The following is a 27,859-nucleotide window of genomic DNA, read 5'->3' on the forward strand; positions in this document are numbered from 1 at the left end:
TCTCCAAGCTCAAATGACTCTCCTGCCACCACCCAAAATAAAAAAGACTAGAAAGCAGCTAAACTTGTTGAGCTTATATGGAGAGAATGCGGTTTTGACACTGTCATGGATGAATCCTTGATAAACTCCTGGATCAATCCCCACCGCAGACTGCTGGATGACGAATACAAGCCATATCTCACATATGCTGAAACCCCCTCGGATGGCTACTGGGATGTTCCAATCTCCCCAAATGCTAAATACTTCACAGTGTTTGAGCAGTTTGACCGCAGCCTTCCAGACCACAAAAGACTGCCAATGGAATTCGAGAGACTTGACCGATTTTATGCAAAACATGCCTCTCCCATTTAGAAAATCTGGTCTAACGATAGACCATCTACAGTCAAAAACTACAAGCCCCGGAAGTTCATGAAGGCTGACTTCATCCAATACACTCTCACTAGAAGGGGACACGACTATGTCCGCACCCAAGCTGACTTCCCCTGCATGAATCCTGAAGAAGTCTTTCTCATAGCAAAGATGTTCCAGAACAAGTCGGAGAAGCACCCAAAGATGAAGATAGTGTTTGAAAGGGCTAGTACATTTTTGAAGGAAACTGTCTGTGATTTTGCTAAAATCGACGCAGACATCTACCCCACCATTGCCAAGAAGTTCGACCTACCACCACTCGATCTTGCACCAATGCATACCGAAGGTTATCAAGAAAGATCCTTAGGTGCAACCAACTTCCCTGAACTCGGAGTCATTTTCAAAAGGAAGATCGATAAAGTCAAATACTTTATTCCTATGACTGTCATGAATCGCCTCACCAGGAAGCAACTTGAAATCTGTCGAACCGCAGTCGAAAGATCAAAGCATACAACTGCCGAAGTCAAGTTCGAGATTTTAAGGAGGATCATTTGGTTGGAAAACATCAGGAAGTTTTGGTGGATCCTGATCAAGTTTCTTAAACTTGATAGCTGAAGAAAAGTTAAAGAGGTCACTTAGGGGGAAATTGTTGAATCATGAAAAGTGACCCTCTTGAACTTTAGCTACCGTAGCCTACAAGCACCCGCAGTCAAGCTCCCTCATCAGCAACCACATCCGAAGTCATCTAGCCAACCGCAGTCATTCTTACTTTACTTAGTCTATTTGTCTTTCTGTAATACTCTCTATTGTCCAGTATGCCTTGCATGGCTACTCTTAGAAGAGTGAATGTAACTTTTTGAGACTCTATAAATAGAGCTCATTCTCACTTATTCAAAATAGATCTGAATACACATCTCTGAAGTTATCTTTTCTATCTCTTTATCTACGCATCACTTATTACTCTCAAGTCTTACTAGAATATAACTGATTACAATCTCTCTTCGGAGCAAGTCTCTTGTGACTTAATCACTAAGTTTGATCTCACTTATTAACTTGGCTTATATACGTTCCTCGTTATGAATCAACTTATGTGTATACTTGATATAACAATTGTTGTCATTTCCATTTCTTTACTTTTCCGCAACTAACTCTCTAACAATCTAACTCTAACTTATTAATATTATTGTTGCGCTTTTAGATCCTTCGAGATTAACTATTCCGCAATATACTTGTTCTAACGTTTGTTCAAGTGTGTCTCAAAGTGTTTCTCTCAACATGACCGACTACTCCAAGTTAGCCAGGAAAAATGACTTAATAGGGTAATATATTTCCTATTTTGTATACATTTAGTCAAAAAATAAGTCATTTTTGTTTTTGTACTCATTCAGTACTTATGAATGATTTCTTTAGGTTTTTATCACGACATCTTACGCGGGACAATCACTGATGAAGTGTGTGGAGCTGTTGATGTTTATGTGTAACGTCTCATTTTCACAAACAAAAAATTTCATTTTTAAATAAGGAAAATGTAACATCCCAACCGTCAGGTATCATTATTATTCCATTTAGATTTCATGTTTTAAGGTCTACTCGCCGATTTGACGCTGTGACTCGTCGAGTAGCAGCGGGTCAGGACACGTCAATTAATGAGTGACTCGGCGAGTCGGCATGGGGGACTCGACGAGTAGGTGCTGGCAATGAAAACCCTAAATTTCAGGGTTTTTGCACCCTATATATTGGACCATTAGCGCCTCCCACTGTCCTTTATCACCCCTTGAGAGTCAGAAACCCTAATTTCTATGAGTGTGAGCTTGGAGAGTGTTTTGGAGCTTTGAGGAGTGATTTTTGTGAAGGAAATGTTGGGTTTTGAGCATTCTAACACTCCTAAGTGTACATGCAACCCTAAATACCTTGGATCTATGTTTTCTCTATTATACATGCAAATATGAATATTCCAAGGTATTATCCTAACTAGCATACCAAACATTGATACTATGGTAATAAAATAGATAGAATACATACCTTGTTGATGTTGCTTGACTCCATGAAGCTTGAGAGCCTAGTGCCCCAAGTGTGACACCTCAAATGGTTCACACAACATCATGAACACTTGGAATAACCATGAGAAGAAGACACTCCAAGCTCAAATTGACTAGCCCTCACATATGTATCACTTGTCCCAATTTCTTGAACTAAAGGGGTCCTTATATAGTGTGCACATTAGGGTTACACCATGTAACCCATGACTTTACCCATTCCTTATGCTCCATGGGTTTTAACCTCCATGGAGTATCCATGGATCACCACATGGGTTAAACCCAACATAAGGAATCATGGATCATAAGCCCACATATATAAGAATGAATGATTTACACAATCAATCCCCATGTATTTAATTAGTCTCCTTTTGATCACTAAATTAAGTCCAAATTAATTCTTGATCAATACTAATTAAATAACATGATTTCATATTAATATATTAAAACTTATAATATATTAATATGTCACAAATGTCTTCTCCTCACAAACGGTCTATCCAAATGTTCTGATGCCATGCAACCCAAATGGACCATGCCGAGTCGGGTCAAGAACATACCAATTATAGTTATGGACTTAGACACTAATCCAACAGTCTCCCACTTGGATAAGTCTAAAACTATTATTGTGTATGACTTCAGGAACCAACTGGCAATCGTAGCTCTCAAAATCCGCTGTCGAACTCTGACCTTGTCGATGAACTCTGACCTTTGTCAATGACTTGTCCATTAGATAATGGATGATATATTCCTCCATTCTATACATCATATGAACTGAGACATGGATTATAAATCATTCTCTCTGTCCATTTGTTGTTTCCCGATTTCCGATTTATAACGACTGACTAATTGAACAAATCAAATCAGTCCAGGCCCGGCCGAGCACTTACATTTTTCATCACTAAATCATCGAGGGGCCCACAGATATCGCTTTTATCCCGAAGGTAAAAGGAATGGATAAACTTCGACTCATATGGCTTGTTCTACTACTTGTTGAATCATACACAAAGGCACGTTTTATAACATCGAGTTACCAATGCGTTTTCGCGCAATCAATGTACAACCAACTCATAGTAACAACTCATATCTCTAGGTTTGAAGAATATAAGATATTATCATCTCATGATCACCCGTGATAAAATCCATGAAGTGATTCAAATGAGCGCGGGTTGAATCCAATACTCAGAACTTATGACCACTCATGAGTGTTGTAGCACCTCTTTGCTATGTCCAACATCTTAGACATCTACAAGCCAACTCATGACAGTCTTGATTCATATCTACTTCCAACATATGACCGACTGTGGATGGTTTGAATAACTTTAATCATTCGGGAAGAATGACCTAGTTTATTCTGGAAGTCAAAACATGCAAAATGAAACACAAGAATAATTGAATCTAGTATGGTATCAAAACCTATGAATATAAATAGAACACTTTTTATTTATCACCATACTGATTACTCATTATTCATTGTTTCGGTTTTATCAACTTTATACTTGAATTAAAAACACTAGTTGTCCCATGCTCCAAACATGTACACTATGTTTTTTTCTAAACAATAGCTTTGCCATACACCAAGTAAGCACTCTATGTTTGTCTATGATCTTTACTTTGTGAAATAAACCAATTGAACATAATTTCAATGATTCTAATTTCACACTCCCAAATCCTTATCGGAAATGTAACAATTCAAAATATCCTATCATTTACCGAAATCTGTTAGATTTTAAACTTATATGCATTGATCCTCTTGTAATGATTATGCACAAAGTCACAAAGACTTGTCAACAGACATTACAGAGTATTCCAATGGAGATCAACTCCATGGAAACATCCTTCTTGCATTAAGTTTTTTCTAATCTTACACAAATTGAATACCTTCCACCTATGGAAACATTTCCATATTCCCATTTTGACTATCACTTCTGAACAAGAGTTGCCTCTTTTCAGAATATGTCAATAACTTCCTTCCAAAATTAAACACTATACTTCCAACTGTCCCTGAGCAACCAATCTTTGGTAAACCTTAGATTGTTCTCGACAATTGCTTAATCAGTTTAGTCATATCCAATTCTAGACTTTTCCCCTCTTAATGCCCTGAGCATTTGGAAAATTTAGAAAGGATGAATATTATAGCACATGCAATCGATCTTATATCCGAAGAATATGGGACACGATTCATGATGTCTCACATAAAGACATGATACTAGACCAGTCCTTTCGGTATAATATTTCTATTTGCCAAGTTCTCATTATTCAGATTATGAAAAGGGATGTCGTAATCATAATCGATTTTTTAGAACGCAAATAATGGAATCATATATAGAATTTCCTTATGTTGAGCCATTCCAACACAAAATCCATATATGTCCTTGACTAAAGATGATTAAAACCTCAATCTAAGCTTTTAGAATTGAAATGAAGTATATCCTCTCCCTTAATTATAGCGAAACAACTTTTTCAACCCCTGCAACTTTACGAATTGAAACTTTTGTTTTCTATAATTAACATTGATAACTTGCAATACTTATCATAATTATCATGCTCCCACTATCATGATGATTATTAGCATAACACTTATGCTCCCACTAGTTTTGACATGTATCCAGAAAACAGATGGACTTCTAGAAGTCAATACTTTATTGACTTTCTTACCAAAGTTCAGATTTCTGATACGAGATTGCTTTGATAAGACTTTATCAAACTCATACACTTTATCTTAGATAGCTTACATGTGTGTCTAAACAATTTCAGAACTATGAAAAGGGATGCCGTAATCATAGTCTCAATTGTTTAGACCTTTGTCATTTCTCATAAGTCCATGTTAGTGTGCCGGTTAACCACGCACGCTCCACTAACGACTTTGAGAACTGCAAATATCACAGTTGTTATCTTCTTAAAATTTACTTAGTGAAAGTGTTTCCTCACCATCATTTTCATGAGTTGGAGAGAAACCTTGTGACACTTAGATTTTATGGTGTATGTGTTCTTATCCATGTGAATTTGTCAAAACCATAATCACATGACAAGGTTAGTGACAAATTCAAACTCATATGGATTGAACTTGTGCAATCTTAACTACAGGGTCTGCCATTGCTTCCAAGTAGTTATGCAAAAAATTGAGAACATGTAGAAATCAAATGTATAGCCAACTTTACTGGAATGGGGACAGAAATGTCAACACGATAGGTTATAAACCTCTAGTCGTGTGCAAGTGATGAAATACAGGTTTTATTCTTGATTAGTTCTTGAAACTATTTCATGATCTTTTATACTCCCACTGTCTTCTTGACCTATAAGACTTTCTTGTCAAATATTCAAGAGATAGTGTGGTTATAATCAACACAAACACTTCACACAATTGGCCTTAGTTGGTCTTTGTTTTATCCAAAACATCACAACTTACCAATTTCAAATGTACAAGAGTAGAACACATTTTACTCTTACATTTGACAAGTGTTATAAACCTTCTTAAAGATGTGTCACTCAAGTTACAATCTTGGAGTATGACTCTAAGAGTTGTTTTGGAACGAAGTATGACTCATCTTCTTGATTTATCCATTTCAACAATTCATGACTCCTCTTCTTAGCCATAGAAATGCACTAAGATGTCCTTAGAAGACCAATTGTGATATGGTTTCTTAATCATTAAGATGATCATAAAACCTGATACTAAAGTACTCTCCCATCTTTTCAGATTTGAGAAACTTTTATCTTTCTGCCTAATTTGATTCTTCTCAATTCGTTCTGCCATACATCAAAACTTTTCAATGTTTCTGAATTATACTTAAACTTGTAAGTATAATCATATTTACTAAACTTTAGTAAATCATGACGAAAAGTCTTATCGATCTTTTGTGGTGGACTTGATCAGTGCACCAGAATGTGTACTTGATCCCTTAGTCCTTCACTTGACTCACATATACATGTGAACAAGGAGTTAATCTTAATTTTCCAAATATGAAAATTCTCATTCATCATACTATACAACTTGCATGATTTCCAAGTTTCTATCCAACTGAAACCTTGGGTGATGAGAATCTTTCCTTATTTGGTAAATTATGACACTACCACAAATGACAGAGTCAAATTCATTTTTCCAATGTTGCTATTAATGGAATCATATAAACAACAATTTTACACAAGTGCCATTGTAAGGATACTTAAAATAAATAAAATCAAAATTTTCTTTTATTTAAAACTTGCGGAAAAACTTATCCTTACAATGCATATGCATATGAAAACTATGTTGTTACTTATTCCTAAGCAATTTATCACAACTCTTAAGCAGTAGCTCAAAAAATTCTGATCACCGAACCATGTGATCGAGATCTATCTTCGCGATCAGAATCAACATATACCTCCTTTAAGTTTCTTCACTTTTCTTTGATTCTTAAAACATCAACATGTGACCCAGTCACATCATGTAACAAGAATCTCAGAATAGAAACTTAACAGAGTTAGATAGTGGACTTTATCTGAAGTTGGGTCAAACTTATTGACTTGATCAACCTTATGATCTTTCAGATAAATAGGCATCTTCGCAATCAATGCCCCTTCATTGGGAAGAGAAAGCTCTTACTGGGTATCCAATGTTACCATTGTCAATGTCCATTGAAGGTTTGGGAAGTTGATCTTCTAATCAAATTTGCTTTACTAGGCCTTAAATCATTTCTGATTCAGCAGCACCTAGCAAATAGATAAGATCATTAAGGGTCTAGTCATAGTCTTTCTCATAATAGTCCCAAAGGAACTCACTATGTGACTTAGAAAGTGAAGGAACATCCAACTTTCTTAATACTTTGACACCCAACTCTCCCGGCTTGTCAATATGTGACTTTATCTCCAGGATGTGAGCACACATAGACCTTGCTTGCCAATAGGGTTTGAGTGACCTTGAACTTGTGGGTTAGGGAGAATAATTGGAGGAGGTGGAGGAAGTAAGGTTCCGTTGGTGAAGATACAATGGGAGCATCGTAGGGGATCCGAGTGGACATGGGAGTCAGAGGCTGAGATGCGAGAGCATTACCCGGAGTTATTCGCTGCAGCAGACTTCGAGGACGAAGTCTAAGTTAAGTGGGGGATAATTGTAACATCCCAACCGTCAGGTATCATTATTATTCCATTTAGATTTCATGTTTTAAGGTCTACTCGACGAGTTGACGCTGTGACTCGTCGAGTAGCAGCGGGTCAGGACACGTCATTTAATAAGTGACTCGGCGAGTCGGCATGGGGGACTCGACGAGTAGGTGCTGGCAGTGAAAACCCTAAATTTCAGGGTTTTTGCACCCTATATATGGACCATTAGCGCCTCCCACTGTCCTCTATCACCCATTGAGAGCCAGAAACCCTAATTTCCGTGAGTGTGAGCTTGGAGAGTGTTTTGGAGCTTTGAGGAGTGATTTTTGTGAAGGAAACTTGTAGATCAAGAGGCTAGCATCAAGGATTTCGTGTGGATCCAGAGTCTACTTCAGCTTGGGCACGCTTTGGAGGTAACAAGCTGTTACCTTGACCTCTTTTCTTCTAGAATCATTCTTATGTGGAGACTAGGGTTTTTCTTTAGCTATTCATGAAGGGATTATGGTATGGGAGCTAGATCTGAAGTTGAAACTTCAGATCTGAACCTCTTTTGAGTCCTAAGTCCATAAAGTTCTTAATAGGGTCATAAAGGAACCCTTATGTATGAGTAAAGTCCCATTCAAAGCTTAGATTGGTCATTTAGGGCCTCTAGGGCCTTGCATGCGTGTAAAGTTTGCAACTTTACGTGAGAAACATGCCTTGGAAGCTTGGATATGTAATCTGGAACCTTGGCATGGCTTAAAAAGGGTCTGCATGGATGAAGGTCTGAAAGGACTCGGCGAGTTGCATAGTCAACTCGGCAAGCCACATGAAGATGGCCAAGTACTCGACGAGTTGGATGAACAACTCGGCGAGTCCGTTGAAGATTGCCTTGAACTCGGTGAGTCGGCTAGGGTTTCTCCCAAATTCTTGGACACGTATGAACTCGGCGAGTTAAAGGGGAACTCGACGAGCCAATCAAGGATTTCACGACTTCTCGGGTTCAGGAAGGACTCGACGAGTCGGTGAACTACACTCGACGAGTCGAGTCAACATGGACTATTGACTTTGACTGTGGACTTTGACTTTGACCAAGAGCTGACCAGTTGACTTTTGAGGGTATTTTGGTAATTTGGGAATTTATGAAAAAAGGGATTTGTGGCAACTATAGGTGGTGGAGTTCGTGTTGGTGATCCGAGGGTTGAGCTTTCTAGTTTCATTCGACAGTTGCGAGGTAAGTTCTCCTCACTATATCAACAGGGTCTACGGCACCAAGGCCGACCCTTTTTGATTTATATCCTGGGTTAGGATGGTCGTTATGATATTGCTATGTTAGATTACATCCTGGCATAGGATGATTGCTATGTCGCTACTATGCTAGATTTCATCCTGGTTTAGGATGGTTGCTATGTTAGATTTCATCCTGGTTTAGGATGGTTGCTATGCTAGAGATCGGTTAGATCGGTATCCTGGTTATAGGATGGTTGCCATGTTAGTGATCTGTTAGATCTGCATGTTTACTTGTTTATATGTATGTGCACATGTTTGTTGATTTGGGGAAAGGGTTGAGGCAGGTCCTGCTGTGTGCAGTAGGCCAAGACACCATGGGCGGACCGGGTAGACTGCAGGCCCGGGCCGGGCAAATCTAGTCAGGCCGAAGGCCCAGCGAGCGGTCCGGATAGGCTGAAGGCCCCGAGGAGGGCGGTCCAGACGTGACGAGGGCTCGGAGAGCGGTCCAGATAGACTGAGGACCGGGAGTCGGTCCAGTCAGACTGATGGCTCATTATGCATGTTGTATCTGTTTGCTTATGTGTTACGATTATGACTATATGGCGTTGGTATTTTGGGGGTAACTCACTAAGCCTTCGAGCTTACATTTATCGATTATTGTTTCAGGTACTTCTGATGATCGCGGGAAGGAAAAGGCGTGATCGTACCGCTCCTCACATTTTATGTTTTTATGATTTGATTCTGGGATACTCTGACAATATACTATTTTGAAAAACAAGTTTGTAATGATCATGTGGTTTGAAACGTTTTAAAAATTTTAAATTAGCTTGAATTTTTATGGGTGTTACAAGTTGGTATCAGAGCCTTAGTTTGAGTGAATTGGAGGAAACACTCATGTGTCTCCAGTCTCAAACTGAGGACAAGGTTATAAAACAATTTTCTTAAAATGTTTTCAAAACAATAAAAGGAGGATGCAAGTGTACGATCAGCCGGAGCTCGCGGATAGACCCCAAAATACCTTACGGGTTAATTAAGTTATGAGATATGAGTAAAACAGCATGCTAGTACTAGGCTAGGATCTTCAGGAATTGCATGATAAAATTGCCTGATTATATGATGCCTGATAGCCTAGGGTTTTCCTTATATGAAATTGACATCATTACTGTAGTTGCTTAGTGTATGCATCACGACTGTACATAATTAAGATCTTATAGCCTGAGAATGTTTGGTTTGGCTTTATTTCCTGTTCCTTGTCTGGTTGTGGGCTTAGAGTAGGACCGAGTATTCGAAAGTCTATAGGGTCCAGCGTTATGTATGGTTAGCATACACGAGTGTTGCAGGGTTGGTGGAAGTTTCATGGATGGGTTGGTTGTTTGGGATGAGTCCACCGATTATGAGATATTTAGCCTTCCTCTAAGAGTGAGGCTTGAGTACTAGCTATTATTATATATTGTTGGGATGTTGTGATGATACTTGAGACAAATATGGGTAGGTGTGGAAGGTAGTATGGGACCGTACTACTGAAAGCACAGGACCCATACGCGTAGCGAGGAAGTCGCAACTCCTAGGGTTTTGTCGGGAGTTGGTTCCCAGTTCCTTGTATGGATTATCTGATACCTTGTGTTATGTTTCAGAATGGTGATGACCAGGCGCTTTGTGACTGGATCCGGTTCGGGATCAGGATCAGGAGAGGGAGAGGGTGGACAGGGGGCGCCAACAGCGCCCGAGGCTATCGGCCAAATGAGGCCAAATGGGATGGATGACAGGATCCGAGAGATCCTGCATGATGAGGTTGCTGAACTATTCCGGGTCGAGTTGCCGGAGATGTTCGGGTCTATTAAGACCGCTATGGTGGAGTATTTCGATGATCGTTATGCAGCCCTCACTGAGGCGGCTGCCGCGGCAGCTACAGCAGCTGTATCGGCGGCAGGGTTGGGAGTCGGCCGGGTTTTCCAGTATCGGGACTTCGACAACATGAAGCCCCCTACTTTTGATGGGACTCAGGACCCCATCAAAGCCATGAGGTGGTTGTCTGACGTGGAGGGATGTTTCTTCACATGATTATGTCCTACTGACCAGAAGGTCAGATGTGCCTTGAACTTGCTGAGGTTCGGGGCAAAGGTCTAGTGGAGGTTGATGACTGGGTCGTATTCAGACGAGCAGAGAGCTGCTGTTACTTGGGAGCAGTTCAGGGATATGTTCCGCGCTCGCTACATTCCTCGAGTCGAGCGGGAACGGTTAGCTCAGGAGTTTTTGGAGTTGAGACAGGATCGGGAGACGGTGACGGAGATCACTCGTATGTTCACTGAGAGGGCGATGTTCTGCCCGGAGATTGCTTCTGAGCAAGCCCAGATGACTCGTTATCTGAGCATGCTCAAGACGGATATTCAAAAGTTTGTGGCGACTCAGCGTTGTGATACGCATCTGGAGTTACAGAAGGCCGCCAGGCGGCGGGAGCTTGAGATTGAGTTACAGCTGAGAGAACAGGGTAGGGCCCCGGCACAGGCGCAGCCGGCACCAAAGCGGTCTAAGACCGCTGATTCCAGGACAGGGGGACATCAGGGCCTCACTTGTGGCAAGTGCGGAAAAGGGCACACGGGGACTTGTAGGTATGGTAGCGGGTGCCGCAAATGTGGCCAGGAGGGGCATTATGCGAGGGATTGTCGTCAGATGGCCCCAGTTCAGGATATGAGGATCTGCTACCACTGTCATCAGTTTGGTCACGTGAAGACCAACTGTCCGCAGCTCGCAGCCAGGCCGCCACAGGCTCCAGCGCCGGCTACATTGAGGATTACTGACGGGATTCAGGGTCGAGCAGTGCCCCCGAGAGCCCAAGGACGTGCTTTCCAGCTTACAGCGGAGGAGGCCAGGGCAGCACCAGATGTGGTTGCTGGTATGTTTCTATCCTTTGTCTCATTTATTATATATGTTGTATACTTATCTGTAGTACTTGTGGTTAGGTACATTTCTAGTGAACTCCTTACCTGCACTGGTTTTATTTGACTCGGGGGCGAGTCGGTCTTTTGTATCTCAGACATTTAGGAGGGAGTTCAGAGTGTCGGTAAGCGAGCTAGAGTGTCCGTTGCGAGTTTATATCGCCAACGAACACGGGGTTTCTGCTTCTTCGATCTACCGAGGGTGCGAGATGGAGATCTTCGGGGTACCTTTTCCGATAGACTTGATTCCGATCCCCATGGGAGATGTATGCGTGATTGTGGGGATGGACTGGCTCAGTCATTTCGGTGTCGTGATTGATTGCGAGGGTCAGCGGGTAGTGGTTCGAACCCCAAGTGGGGGAGAGTTGATTATATATGGCGAGGGCACCAGATCGAGGTCAGGGTTTTGTTCAGCTGCCAGGGCTCGACAGTATATTCAGCACGGGGGTGCGGGTTACCTAGTGTATGTATTGGATACGCTAGCCAGGGATAATATTTCAGTTTCCGATGTTCCGGTGGTCGGGGAGTTTGCAGACGTATTTCCGGAGGAATTGCCAGGGATACCTCCGGAGAGGCAGGTCAAGTTCAGGATCGACCTGGTGCCAGGTGCGGCCCTATCGCTAAGGCGTCGTACCGATTGGCACTGCCAGAGATGCAGAAGCTATCGTCACAGCTACAGGAACTGTTGGGCAAGCAGTTCATTCGCCTAGCATTTCTCCATGGGGAGCACCGATTCTTTTTGTCTGGAAGAAGGACGGTTCGCACCAGATGTGCATTGATTACCGGGAGTTGAATAAGTTAACGGTGAAGAACTGTTACCCACTCCCGAGGATAGACGATCTCTTCGATCAGTTGTAGGGCGCATCTTGGTTTTCCAAGATAGACTTGAGCTCTAGGTATCATCGGGTCAGGGTCAGAGAGGAGGACGTGGAGAAGACCGCATTCCGAACTCGTTATGGACATTACGAGTTCGTGGTGATGCCGTTTGGGCTCACCAACGCGCCAGCGGTGTTCATGGACCTGATGAATTGGGTCTGTAGACCGATACTCGATCGCTCGATCATAGTGTTTATAGATGATATCTTGGTGTATACCAAGACCCGAGAGCATCATGAGGAGCATCTGCGGGAGTTGTTGGGAGTTCTGAGACGAGAACGGCTGTACGCCAAGTACTCGAAGTGTGAGTTTTGGCTACGAGAGGTCCAGTTCCTCAAACATCTCGTTAACCAAGAGGGGATTTTGGTCGATCCGGCCAAAATCGAAGCGGTTATGCAGTGGGAGGTTCCAAAATCTCCCTCAGACATCAGGAGCTTTTTGGGATTGGCAGGGTACTACCGGAGATTCATACAGGACTTCTCCAAGATTGCGGTACCCCTCACTCGTCTGACGAGGAAGGGGGTGGATTTCCGGTGGGGCCCTGAGCATCAGAGGGCGTTTGAGACCCTCCGACAGCGGTTGTGCGAGGCCCCAGTCTTGACACTCCCGGAGGGAGTTGAGGATTTTGTGGTGTTCTGTGATGCATCCATCACAGGGTTAGGGGCGGTCCTCATGCAGAGAGGACGAGTGATAGCTTATGCGTCGCGACAATTGAAGCCGCATGAGACGAGATACCCTACGCATGACTTGGAGCTGGGGGCGGTGGTGTTCGCCCTCAAGATATGGAGACATTACCTTTATGGGGTCCGCTGTACCATTTGCGCGGATCACAAGAGTTTGAGACACATCATGGATCAGCCGAACCTGAATATGAGGCAGCGCAGGTGGTTGGACGTAGTCAAGGACTACGACTGCGAGATCCTTTACCATCCTGGTAAAGCGAATGTGGTTGTGGATGCTTTGAGCCACAAGTCAGCTGGGTCATCCACCCCAGCGGTATGTATGAGGATAGCAGTGGACTCTTCGCTTGTGATTTTGATCAGAGATGCCCAGGTTGAGGGCATGCGACCGGAGAATTGGAAGCTGGAAAGGATCAAGGGTGAGAATACCCGGTTTGAGCAGGATAGTCGGGGATTATTGACCCGATGCGGTCGAGTTTGGGTACCGATGTCTGGTAGGGTTAGGCAGACGGTTATGGATGAGGCTTATAAGTCTCATTTCTCTATTCACCCGGGGGCCACCAAGATGTACCGGGATTTGAGTTTGAGCTATTGGTGGTCGTGCATGAAGCGAGAAATCACTTGGCACGTCGAGAGGTGCTTGACCTGTAGGATGGTCAAGGCCGAGCATCAGAGGCCGCATGGTAAGCTGCAGCCCCTGGAGATCCCCATGTGGAAATGGGAACAGATCACGATGGATTTTATTACCAAGCTGCCGAGGACGGAAAATGGATTTGATGCTATATGGGTCATCATGGATCGATTGACCAAGAGCGCCCATTTCTTGGCGATTCGGGAGAGTTCGTCGGCCGAGAAGTTGGCTGACGTGTACGTTCGCGAGATCGTGTCTCGCCATGGAGTTCTCGTCTCCATTGTCTCTGATTGGGATGTCAGGTTTACCTCCCGTTTCTGGCAGAAGTTTCACGAGGAGCTGGGCACGCGGTTGCACTTCAGCACAGCATTCCATCTGCAGACTGATGGTCAGAGCGAGCGGACCATTCAGACCCTCGAGGATATGTTGAGGGCGTGTGTCATTGATTTCGGTGGGAGCTGATATTCCCACCTACCGCTTGCGGAGTTCGCCTACAACAACAGCTATCATTCCAGCATTGGCGCCCCGCCTTTCGAGTTGTTGTATGGGCGGAGATGTCGCACCCCGGTTTGTTGGGGTGAGGTTGGTCACAGGGTGATGGGTCGGATGGAGGTGGTCTTGTAGACTACCGAGAAGATTCAGCAGATTAGGCAGCGACTGCAGACCGCTCAGAGTCGGCAGAAGAGTTACGCCGACCGGCGCCGATCCGAGTTAGAGTTTCAGGTCGGTGACATGGTACTCCTGAAGGTCTCGCCCTGGAAGGGTGTGATCCGCTTCAGGAAAAGGGGAAAATTGGGTCCCCGATAAATTAGGCCGTTCAGGATCATTGCCAGGGTTGGCAAGGTGGCTTACAGACTAGACCTTCCGGAGGAGCTTAGTCGGATCCACAACACTTTCCACGTTTCGCAGTTGCGAAAGTGCATTGTGGACCCGGAGGCAGTGGTGCCACTGGATGACATTCATGTTGATGAGCGCCTGAATTATATTGAGAAGCCGATTGTCGTTTTGGAAATGAAAGTGAAAGTCTTGCGCAACAAGGAGGTTCCGTTGGTGAAGATACAATGGGAGCATCGGAGGGGATCCGAGTGGACATGGGAGTCGGAGGCTGAGATGCGAGAGCATTACCCGGAGTTATTCGCTGCAGCAGACTTCGAGGACGAAGTCTAAGTTAAGTGGGGGATAATTGTAACATCCCAACCGTCAGGTATCATTATTATTCCATTTAGATTTCATGTTTTAAGGTCTACTCGATGAGTTGACGCTGTGACTCGTCGAGTAGCAGCGGGTCAGGACACGTCAATTAATGAGTGACTCGGCGAGTCGGCATGGGGGAGTCGACGAGTAGGTGCTGGCAGTGAAAACCCTAAATTTCAGGGTTTTTGCACCCTATATATTGGACCATTAGCGCCTCCCACTGTCCTCTATCACCCCTTGAGAGCCAGAAACCCTAATTTCCGTGAGTGTGAGCTTGGAGAGTGTTTTGGAGCTTTGAGGAGTGATTTTTGTGAAGGAAACTTGTAGATAAAGAGGCTAGCATTAAGGATTTCGTGTGGATCCAGAGTCTACTTCAGCTTGGGCACGCTTTGGAGGTAACAAGCAGTTACCTTGACCTCTTTTCTTATAGAATCATTCTTATGTGGAGACTAGGGTTTTTCTTTAGCTATTCATGAAGGGATTATGGTATGGGAGCTAGATCTGAAGTTGAAACTTCAGATCTGAACCTCTTTTGAGTCCTAAGTCCATAAAGTTCTTAATAGGGTCATAAAGGAACCCTTATGTATGAGTAAAGTCCCATTCAAAGCTTAGATTGGTCATTTAGGGCCTCTAGGGCCTTGCATGCGTGTAAAGTTTGCAACTTTACGTGAGAAACATGCCTTGGAAGCTTGGATCTGTAATCTGGAACCTTGGCATGGCTTAAAAAGGGTCTGCATGGATGAAGGTCTGAAAGGACTCGGCGAGTTGCATAGTCAACTCGGCAAGCCACGTGAAGATGGCCAAGTACTCGACGAGTTGGATGAACAACTCGGCGAGTCCGTTGAAGATTGCCTTGAACTCGGCGAGTCGTTCGAAGACTCGGTGAGTCGGCTAGGGTTTCTCCCAAATTCTTGGACACGTATGAACTCGGCGAGTTAAAGGGGAACTCGACGAGCCAATCAAGGATTTCACGACTTCTCGGGTTCAGGAAGGACTCGACGAGTCAGTGAACTACACTCGACGAGTCGAGTCAACATGGACTATTGACTTTGACTGTGGACTTTGACTTTGACCAAGAGCTGACCAGTTGACTTTTGAGGGTATTTTGGTAATTTGGGAATTTATGAAAAAAGGGATTTATGGCAACTATAGGTGGTGGAGTTCGTGTTGGTGATCCGAGGGTTGAGCTTTCTAGTTTCATTCGACAGTTGCGAGGTGAGTTCTCCTCACTATATCAACAGGGTCTACGGCACCAAGGCCGACCCTTTTTGATTTACATCCTGGGTTAGGATGGTCGTTATGATATTGTTATGTTAGATTACATCCTGGCATAGGATGATTGCTATGTCGCTACTATGCTAGATTTCATCCTGTTTTAGGATGGTTGCTATGTTAGATTTCATCCTGGTTTAGGATGGTTGCTATGCTAGAGATCGGTTAGATCGGTATCCTGGTTATAGGATGGTTGCCATGTTAGTGATCTGTTAGATCTGCATGTTTACTTGTATGTGCACATGTTTGTTGATTTGGGGAAAGGGTTGAGGCAGGTCCTGCTGTGTGCAGTAGGCCAAGACACCATGGGCGGACCAGGTAGACTGCAGGCCCGGGCCGGGCAAATCTAGTGAGTTTTCCCCAAAACATAAACAACTTGGTAAGCACAAAGTTTAGTGAGTTTTCCCCAAAATACCCGATACAACAAACACATTATCATGCGTAACGGGCCCACACTCATCAGATTGGAATACCTTGGCCCAATCAGTCATCGGACTTGAATGCCAACATGCAATAGGTCCAATCAGTCATCAGACTGGAATACCCAGGGTTTGTCGGCATGTCGTGTCACAACTAGCAATTGTGGGCTAGGAAATTTTGTCTTATGGTAATCAACTCTTGATGTATCTTATAGCTTCAAGTATAAGGTTATACATATTACTCATTCAAAAACAACTATTCGAATCAAAATTCACTCATGAAGCCCTAAATCTAACTCAAAATATTCACTCAGTTTTAGGTTGTAACCCTAATTTTCCGGTTCAAACCTTTATTGGACCAGGAATCATTTATTGGGCCTAATGGGCCAATAAAACCACAACTTGATTATTTTGGGCTAAAATACTTCATTTGGGCACTAGTTTGACCCACATTCATTAAACTATAGCATTTTGGGTCATAAGACTTTTATGGGCCTTATTGGGCCTAAAATGTCTCACTTCATTTTCATGGGCCTTATTGGGCCAAAAACCACATAAATAATTATAATGGGCCGAAAACTCATTGTTTTTACCCCTTTTGGGCCGTGAACTCATGAGAGGGCCCAATGGGCCGAAAAAATTATTTTGGGCTACACAAATTCAATTGATTTTCCATATCGGCCCAACACTTATTATTTTCTCCTTTCTACCCTCCATTCTCGGTTTTAATAAGAAAAGAAAAAGAAAGAAGAAATTTTTTTTGAATTAAAACCTTGACACCTCATCTTTACTTAGTGGTAATCTATGTAATATATCTCACATGTATCTAAGCACCTACCCTCTAAACCACCATGTATTAACCAAACCTAATCATCTCTCTCTTCTCTTCATAACTCTCGGCCATAAGAAATACCCACCACCACCTTCATTTCACTCTCAAACTCACTAAAAATCCTTTCTAGAACACCAAGCAAGATCCCTTCCTTTCCTCTCCAAATTCGTATGTGCTTGTGTGTGTGTTCAAGAAAACTTCATCAAAGACCATCATCTTGGTAAGCTACTTCCACTCAAGAAGTTTAACTTCATGTTTATGTTAAACTTATTTCTTTTAACACTCTATTTCGTGATTCATGCTCTTAGAACCTCCTAGAGTTCGAAAATCTCTCCAAGGAACTTGCTAAGGCCGAAAACTCCTTCAACTCTTCACCAAAACCGAATCCAACACCCCAAAGTGAGTTCATACCCCCTATTTTCGGTTTTTACTATGTTTTGGGGGAGAATACAAGCTGCTTTGTATTAGATCTATGTGTTTAAGTATGTTTATGTGTGTTTCTATGTTATTTGTGGTGATTATGTGATGAAACTTCATAAATCTCGAAAACTCTACCAAAACTTGGTGATGTTTGTAAACTCACACACATTATACAACTTACTATGGAGTGAAAGGAGTAAACATGTTGTGGAACACTAGAAAACTAAACAAAACCGTTTAAGGGACCATTTTTTACTAATAAACCAAAAAGGTGAAGCCTTTAGGGCATTCACGGTTTTTCAAGGACCAAATGAGTCATTTTTATATAAGAATGGGTGTTGAAAGGTATTTACGGTTTTAAAAGGGCCAAACATGTTAATTTTCACAAAATGGGCTTAACTTTGGGCCTTCACGGTTTCATTGGGCTAAATTTGTAGATTTTTTATTCTTGTGGATTAAATTGTCATTTTAAACAAATTTGAGCCAAAAATATAAATTTCGGTTAAAAAGAGGCTGAAAATGTCAATCTTTTAAATTTTGGCTGAAAAGGTAAATTTCTATACTTTTGGGCCGTAAATGTTAAGTTTCATCAAATTGGGCCGAAAATGTAATTTTAACAAAAAGTGGGCTAAAAATGTTATTTTATTTAAAGTAAGCCCCTAAATGTAAACTTTTGGTCTTAAGGGACCTAACGTGTCATTTTTACCAAAAATGGGCCTAAATTATAATTTTTCGGCTTAATGGGCCAAAAAAGGACATCATTACAAAAAGTGAGCTTTTTATGTTATTTTGGTAAATAATTGAGCTAAAACAAACAACGTAATAACAAAAGGACTAAATACGTCATTTTCACTTTAAATGGGCCTGGAATATACATTACATGTTTATTGGGTCTTAGTGGTCCGTTTACATGTTTATTGGGCCTTAGTGGTCCATTTACATGCATATTGGGCCTGGAATATACATTACATGTTTATTGGGCCTTAGTGGTCTATTTACATGATTATTGGGCCTGGAATATACATTGCATGTTTATTGGGCCTTTGTAGCTCATTTACATGCTTATTGGTCATTGTAAACTTAAAACATACACGGAAACATTATTTACTGCGTTACATAGTGTGATACAATATTCGCGTAAACATAGTTAAGGTTCTTGTGAGACACGTTCTTTCATTCGCACCTATCTAGTGTACAACCTTTAGTCATGTAGTTATAACCAGAGTCTCCTGGAAGGAGAGCGAGAGTTTGTGTATAGATCTATACGGGGTTGACAGCCCTGCACCTGAGTTGTTCGCTACAGCTAGACTAGGCCAGTCTAGGGTGACAAATGTCTTACCTTAAACAAGTTGACGCCTGAAAAACGTCATGACAGGCAATTCCGTCATATCAAGTATGGTTATAACGACTCACATAGAAATTAACTCCACTGTAAAATTTACGGAATACATAAGCAGTTATACAATTGCGATACTATACAAACACCATTCTACGGTCTTTGGATTTTAAGACCACAATACTTTTACAGGCAGAAAATATCGGATTTTCTAGGAAAACTTACCATTATACATTACCTTCTACTTACAACAGAAAACATAGGAATTCTGAAATACATTCTTTATACATTTTCAAAACAGAAACACACGTGCTTTAATACAAGATTTGATACAAAGCATTCAAACCATTTATCTCTCTTTACAGAAAATATCGGATTGTCTGGTGTTTATAAAATGATACAAACTTTTCATACAAATATGCTTATGAACCCACCAACATTATATATGTTGACCATTTTCAAAATAACTTGTATTATAAGTAAATCGTTAAGCAGGTTGGCCTTCAAGAACTCATGGATTTTGATGTATTTTTGTTATCATCGTACACTTATATTTTGGGAATGTAATATTGTAAACCAAGACACTGATGAAAACAATGATGGTTGTATTATTGTATGTGTGATGATGATGTTGTCGTGATTCAATTATATACACTGTGATGGTATTACAAGATGAAGTCACTCAACCCCCGGACGTTTTCGCCGTTCTGGTTCGGGGGTGTGACATGCCGCCTTAACCCAACTAGGGGTGTAAATGAGCCGAGCCGAACCCGAGCCTAACCAAGCTCGAGCTCGGCTCGTTTAATTTTGAAGAGGCTCGAGCTCGATTCGAGCCTTAAAATGAAGCTCGAGCTCGGCTAGTGAACAATTTAGTGAGCTCGCGAGCCTAAACGAGCTTAAACGAGCCTATATATATATATATATATATATATATATATATATATATATATATATATATATGCTCGTTTAGGCTCATTTAGGCTCGCACACACACACACACACACACACACATATATATATATATATATATATATATATATATATATATATATATATATATATATATATATATATATATATATATATATATATATATATATATATATATGCTCGTTTAGGCTCATTTAGGCTCGCGAGCCCACTAACTGAAGCTCGGCTCGAGCTCGTTTAATAAACGAGCCTCACATTTAGGCTCGAGCTCGGCTCGGGCTCGTTTAATTCGATCTCGAGTCGAGCTTTTAACGAGTCGATCCCGAGTAGCTCGACTCACTTACACCCCTAAACCCAACCGTTCTTCTCGAGCCTCCGTGCCTACGACTTACAGCCGACCCGCACCAGGTATCTTGGCCTACAACATATAACACAACTACCTCAACCTATCCCACCACCATATGGCTATCCCACGTAAGATGTCGTGAGAAAAACCTAAAGAAATCATTCATAAATACTGAATAAGTACAAAAACAAAAATGACTTATTTTGCAACAAAAAAAAATATATTAATGACTAAATGTGTACAAAAATATTAAGTACTAAATGTGTACAAAGTGAGAAATATATTACCCTATTAAGTCATTTTACCACTAATCTGGAGTAACCGGTCATAATGACTAAATGTGTACAGTTTAACAAGTTGAAGGGGAAAATATTGACGAAAAAAAAGTCATTGACTAAATGTGTAAAAATTAAAAAATATATTACAACCCTTTATATGATTTTTGTTTATTTTAGACTAGCCCTAAAATGCAAATGTAAAACGACATTTTATCTAGCAGCCATTTCATATTTGTACCGTACAAACTAATGGTGCACCATTTGTCCTATATAATCGTTGATAGGTTGGATTCGTTGTTAGACACTTCCAGAAGCCCTGATAACCCGCAAAACAGAGACATGTCTGAGGAGAGCAAGAGAACGGTAAAGCTGTTTTGCCCATCGATATCAAAGGCGGTGCAGGTGGTGGCGCAAGACGAACAAAGGATCGACCTCGGTTCTATTGCCCGTACGTTCGGCCTGGAGCCGGCGACGTTAATGTTAAACGGTCACTTCATAAGTAGAGGAGTCGATCTTATTGCCTCCTCCGTCACCTGGAAATCCTTAATAAGCTTTTTCTCCTCGCGAGGACTTTCAACGGGAACTACTGGTTCCGGCGCTCTTGTTGTCGATGGCAAGCTATCCAAATCCGGTTCCAAAAGTAAGCCGTTAAGCATCTCCCTCCCTCAATCTATATCTAGTATCTACATATATATATCATATATGTATGTATAATGCATCGATGTCTAGGCTTTGAACATATGAAATAAGTCGAAAAATTAACAGGCCGCCTGATTAATTGTGACTTTTGAGATCAAACATATAGTATGTGTATATAATCAGTGCTCTGTGTGTATGTTTAGATTGATATCGATCTCTAGGTTTAGAAATGGGTGATTGGATTAAGTTTTATGTGTTTTCAGGAGGAAATGATTCGGTAAATGAAATTCCTAGTACAATGAATTGCGGATATGGGTCGAACTCAAGCAAGAAAACTAAGCTCAAAGATATGGGTAAAGTTTTCAATGGATTCCTTCGTTTTGCCACTTTCTGTTGGTTTTTAAAGGAATTGAAATGAGGCTAATTGGTTTCTTTGTAGATGTCGATAAGGGAAGCGGGAAACCATTTTTAAGTAATCCTTTCAGATTCAAGAGAAAGCAAGAGGATGCTCATTATTCTCAGAAGAGGTTTAAAGTGGACAATTTAGGTATGCTGATAAACTTTAGGCATTAGGGTTTATGTTTAAGCTTTTTAGAGCTAATTTTGAGGGTTTAGAGTTTATTGTTTAAGCTTTGTAAGGCTATTTTCTATGATATATGATAACGATGAAAAAGACTATCTCACATTTTAAATGTGAAGTTTTTGTCCCATTGACAGTGGACCATCGTTCTTATCAAATTCATGTCAAACATAGTCATGCATGATTAAGGATGCATTATTGATTGTAACTTTCAGGTTCACAGATGAGAGAACTTACTTACTTTGAAACCCTTAAAACACGACTCCCGTGCAGTATTTTGGGTGTAATTGTAAATATGAAGAGGAGGAGAGAGGAGGAGATTGTTCTATCTGCTTCTAACAAGAAAATCAGATAACATCATGACTTAAATTGCAAGGAGATTACATAGATACTATTTATTTCTTTCCATAATTTAAAAAAATCAATCAATGTACTCGGTGTTGTTCTAGTTGTATATATAATGAGAAGTAGTGAAGGTTAATAACGTAAGTTCTATTTGGTTGTAAGGGTAAATGCATTGAATCCTTTCTATCCACTTTTCAAGCTCCATTTAACGTTGGTTGTGGATGTTCATGTAATCATTATTCTATTATTTCGGTAAGTTTAGAATTTATTTATGGGAGGTGATACTTCCACGGATCTTTTTGATACATCCACTGAATTTTAAAGTGAAATGACAATTATGTCCATCATTTATATTTAGAGTACAATTAATTATTCAAGGGCAGTACAATTAATTATTCAAGGGCAGTGCTGATTTGTAGCACAACAATTATACCAAACGAACAATTATGCAGTACGCACACGTAAGTCCATTTCCGATGTTGCAATCTTCAGCAAATGCTTGAACCACAACTCTCACATATCTCGGATTCTTTTCCGGCAATATTTAGCCTGCACCTCCTTCCTCATGTATTCAATTTGTTGGTCATCCCCTTGAACCATAATCTTCAATAAAGTACCATCTTCCGCCACCATTATTTTCACCGTAATCTACTCTGTTCATGATCCCCGCTTCACAAAATACGCTCCACTGTTGGTCTGTTCCAATTCTCCATTTCAGATCGTCTGTTCACAAAAAGGAAGATAGCTATGAAGATGGAAAGAGAGACTTACGCGAACCAGTTGTTGCCGACGTTTGTAACGGTGATGGTAAGCATGAGGGCCACACTTGCAAGGCTGATACAAGTGCAAAACGCGAGCAAAATCGTTTCGCTATGCTCGAAACAATCGTGCCTTCGAACCTGTTGCATATTGCCTCAACTCGAAAAATACAATAAAAGGAAAACCACCATACACTCAAAGGAATTCCTTTCTTCTTGTGATGGATTACATGATTATTTTTTCTTTATCTAACACTAAGAAGTTCTTATAAGTGAAGAAGGAAAGAATTTCTCTGGCGATCTGGTTAGGCGCTTTCTTCTTTCCTTCCTTTTCTACCTCTACGAATGTATTTTGCACCACCTGAAAGAATTTCTTCGGCGATTGTTGTAGCCTCGTGAAGCAGTTTAATAGCCGACGGCAGCATCCTTAAGCATAAACAAAAGGTGTGAACAGTGAACGACGATTGTTGCATCCTCGTGAAGCGATGAGTAGATCTCAAGTGGATGTCGTCACTTCTTCTTCTTTAAACCCCATGGTTGATACGAGAGGAGGGAGGGAGATTCTTGGTAATTTTCAATTTGGATGGGAGATTGAGAGACCAAAGAAAAAGAATTTACGTCATTTTCCTTTTCGAAGCGATCTCCGATTATCGAGAAATAATAAGAGACCGTTTGATTTACTCTCTGAACTTTGAATAATAAATTATCTTTTAAAGGGCATAATTGTCATTTTCCTTTAAATGTCCGTGGATGTATTAAAAAATGTCTTGGAAGTATCAGCTCCCTTTATTTATATAAATATATAAGTCCACATAAAAATGGAAGTTGGCAATTTGGTATGTCTATTATAGCGCTTTAACGTTTAAGTTTTAAGTAATTAAAAAAAAAAAAAAAAAAAAAAAAAAAAAAAAGATAACCTTCATGTTTGAATAATAAATTTGTCTTCCAGTTATGTACAAAATGTTACCACACTTTAAACCTTTTCCGAAAATGACCATCTCATAAAGTTTATATGTATTTATAGATACATTGTGGAAATGTTAAAAAGATAAAAATGAATTTTAATATAATTATTGAAAGTGACCACTTCTTATTTGTATTTGAGTCAGACCAAAAAGAATGCCCACCAAATTCAGATAAGGGAATGTTTCTTCCAACCATTAAAGGAAAGGCTCGACGAAGAGAGGGAGATGCAGCGGGAGAAGGAAAAAGGTCAGACTACTATATAAAAGCTTCAAAGAAGATGAAATATTTCACATGGAGGAGTGTGCATCTTTATACTGGGCTCCTCATAGATGAAGTTAGAATGGGCCGACCCATCCTTGGAATCCTTTAAAAAAGAGGGAACATAATCACTTCCTTTTAAGTTGATAATTTATGATGAGATCAAAAATATATTAAAGACAAGAAATGTCTTCAACATAATGTTCAAGTGGTGATCGTTGTTCTACTTTTACTTTGATATAACCATTAGAGATATGGTGCAACCATAGGCCGAGCAAGGGGAAAACCGGAAAAAAAAACTGAAGAGCAAATAATGACAACTCAAACCATTAAGTGTATAAGATTAGATAGTCAACCAATTATATTTAGTGATATTGGATTATCAATACATTTATAAGATTGATTTTGGATTTTGTATAACAAACTTGATTGATAATGATATGCAACGATCATCTATATGGTACCATATTTAATTAAAAGGTTAGATTTTAAACAATAAGAATAGGAAATTAAGAGTTGACTTTTCGAAAATTTGGAGTTGATTTGTTTAATCGTGACTTTACCCCTTTTAACTGGATTTTGGACTTATGTTGTAATACTATTTTAACATTTGGGGCCAAACTAGAAACTTAAGGATCTAAATTATTAAGAAAAATCCACCTATGGTGCACTTTGCAAAATGATAAAGTTGGGGGACTAGTCTTGTACATGTCTGAAAGTTATGAAGACTTAAACCTTAGGGTCGTTGTTCTCTTCATCAAGTCTTAATCATCAAAAGAGACGGACTTAAAAAGAGGGTTGATTAGATCGGGACGAAAGGGCCATTCCTTGTGAAATTTAGCTTGGAAAAAGGTTTTTTTTTTACTTCCATCTTGATTTGACCCGGATCCGAGGACCAACAACCATTTATCATCCCTATGCAAAATTTCTAACCTAGGTATGCAGTACCATTACAAGAACTTCACATAAATGTGCTGTCATTACTATTTTTACTTTTATTTTTTGACATTACATACACTAGGAGTAGGAAATGAATTTTATGGTTGTACACGTGGATGCTCACAATTAGCTATATGTTTAGAATTTACTTTTTATGACATTGTATGAAAATATATGAAAATACATATCTTGGGATAGTTAGCAAATTAGGAAATATAAGAAAAAGAGTAAAAATTTACAAATTAATTTTTATATGGGGAATTTTTCTTCTTAATTTATGATTGCATAACAAAATAATTACACATTCTTAATTTCTTAGGAAATTAAAGTAAGGCGACAACGACAAGTAACTCCTTCCTAATTTTATTATTGCTTGGTAGATATGGATGTAACTATGTCCATGTCATTTGTAATTGAAATAAATAAAAATTAAGTAGCACAAACTTGTTGGTATATTTAATGGACGAATCGTATCAAAATATAATCAATTTTGGGTTTTCATTTGTAAGTGCAAGCCCGACCCTAATCATATATTGGATGTGCGACAATATATGACCCATGTCATAAGGGGACCCGGAATTTTAATCCGACACGATTTAGTCATTTATTTGTTACTAATCTGTTGCTACTCCGTCACTAATTGCTATACATCCTAGTGCATTACTAATTTGTTGCTAATCTCGAATTTTAGGGGCTCATCGTTATTTTTTGCACAGAGCCTTCAAAATTACTATAGACCGATCATATTTTTAACTATTTGCATAATGTTCCCATTCATTTAAAATCTAATTCCAAATAAACATATTAAATATTTTCATCATTTTACAAATATATGCAACACGATTTTGTAACCATTCTATGTTCAAAGTTATGTATATGTTACATAATATAATCAAAAGACGAAATTTTTCACATTAAATTATTAGAAATACACATTAGATGTAATAGTATAATCCCGTAAGTGGGCCGAACTATTAATTAAGTTAGAGGGCCCATTGCAGAATAATAAATACAACGTAATCTGTCCACCTACCAAACTCACCATATTCATATTCATATTGTATGACATGTGTTACTCAGCTGTTGACATGTCAATCGACAGCCAATCAGGAGCGTTAAGGCAGGAAGCTGTGTAACAGTTCAGACCACGCGCCTAATTGTGTGCGTATAACGAACTTTTTATATTAGGAATCTTCTTAAAAGAATAAATTTTGGGTAAATACCAATCACCCCACATGTTTGATGAATTGCATCAAGGGTCCTTTACTTTTAGTGAAAGACCCCGGAAATCACACCTAACTTTTGGAGTAAGATCGATAATGCTGAGTTTCAAACAAAACATTATGTGGTTTTCTAATTACATTCATCAAGACAATTACAAGCATGGTTTTGAAAATCGGATCTCGCTAGCCGATTTAACTGATTGAACTAGGAACCGATTAGATTATGTTTGTTAGCAAACAAATGGGAACAAACTGTTTTATCAAAAAACTAGTTCAATCGGACCGTTTAGGCCTTTAAAAAAACGGTTTTTATAAATATATGTATTAAATTCGTAAAAAAAATTGTCCACTTTAGAATGAAAAGGCTCAACCGTTAATCGGCTTTTAACTTATTAACTAAGTCATAGCCGTCAAGCATGATATAGATATACTTCAAAGTTTTCTCATCTTTCTATTTATAAGGCATCATCTCTCACCTATTTTTTTCAATATATAATTTATAATTTTCAACACTTAGATGGGTCAAAGGACCCAACTTCATAACTATTAAATTTGCATCTCATGATAGGACATAACATACAAACTTATATTTCGGTTGATGTGCATTGAATTATCAAAAGTTTATGGGACAATAACCCTCTCTCTCTTTATATATATATATATATATATATATATATATATATATATATATATATATATATATATATATATATATATATATATATATATACTAGTAAACTTTTATGGCCCGTGCTAAGCACGGTCCATGAAAGGTAATGTGCGTATTTTATAAGGTCCCTTTAAAAATGGATGAAAATACAATGTTATAGGTGAGTAGATTTTTCAAAATACAATATATCAATAAGACAAAAATTACAAATACAATATTGTCTAGCGGAAAATGAAAGTAAGATGTTACAAATGACAATTAAATGAAATTCGTTCCTATTTCTTGTATTTAACACTTCGAAATTGATACAAAGCAACACATGTTACATGCAGGTAGTGTATGTGAAAGGCAACTCCTCAAAGCATCACATGCATTACAATTAGATAATCAAACAGAACATATCCAAAATAATGATCTATTCAATAAGTCAACTATTTAAATTATTTCTCAGAATAGATTATGTTTATAGAGCAATATCAAGACATTAATCAATTCATCACTTGTCACATATGGTTGACAGTCTTCCCATCTTTGAGTATGACAGCAAAACCGATGATTGCACTCTGTAAGAACTGGAAATGAAATATACAATGAAAGTACATTGCTATTTTTTGTATTCAACTTCACATACCTCTGCTACAGTCAATCTTCGAACA

General features: G+C 39.8%; 1 protein-coding gene and 1 pseudogene across 1 annotated transcript; one reads left to right on the plus strand and one right to left on the minus strand.

Moving 5' to 3' along the window:
* Positions 1-21,106: 21,106 nt before the first annotated feature.
* Positions 21,107-22,611, plus strand: LOC145115790 (amino acid-ligase). Its single transcript, XM_079052148.1, has 4 exons — positions 21,107-21,465; positions 21,728-21,817; positions 21,904-22,011; positions 22,260-22,611. Exons 1-4 carry the CDS (start codon positions 21,165-21,167, stop codon positions 22,397-22,399), a joined length of 639 nt encoding a protein of 212 aa, XP_078908274.1. The 5' UTR covers positions 21,107-21,164; the 3' UTR covers positions 22,400-22,611.
* A 161-nt stretch (positions 22,612-22,772) lies between these two features.
* LOC145114246 (protein COFACTOR ASSEMBLY OF COMPLEX C SUBUNIT B CCB1, chloroplastic pseudogene) lies at positions 22,773-23,743 on the minus strand (annotated as a pseudogene).
* Positions 23,744-27,859: the final 4,116 nt, after the last annotated feature.

The sequence above is a fragment of the Lactuca virosa genome, chromosome 5 (assembly GCF_052849685.1).
Source record: "Lactuca virosa cultivar CGN04683 chromosome 5, Lactuca_virosa_CGN04683_v6, whole genome shotgun sequence".
Lineage (NCBI taxonomy): Eukaryota > Viridiplantae > Streptophyta > Magnoliopsida > Asterales > Asteraceae > Lactuca > Lactuca virosa.

Coding starts and splice junctions, on each gene's coding strand:
- LOC145115790 (XM_079052148.1), top strand. CDS start 21,165: ATGTCTGAGGAGAGCAAGAGAACGGTAAAGCTGTTTTGCCCATCGATA. Junction 21,818..21,903: donor AACTAAGCTCAAAGATATGG/GTAAAGTTTTCA, acceptor GTTTCTTTGTAG/ATGTCGATAAGGGAAGCGGG. Junction 22,012..22,259: donor GTTTAAAGTGGACAATTTAG/GTATGCTGATAA, acceptor TGTAACTTTCAG/GTTCACAGATGAGAGAACTT.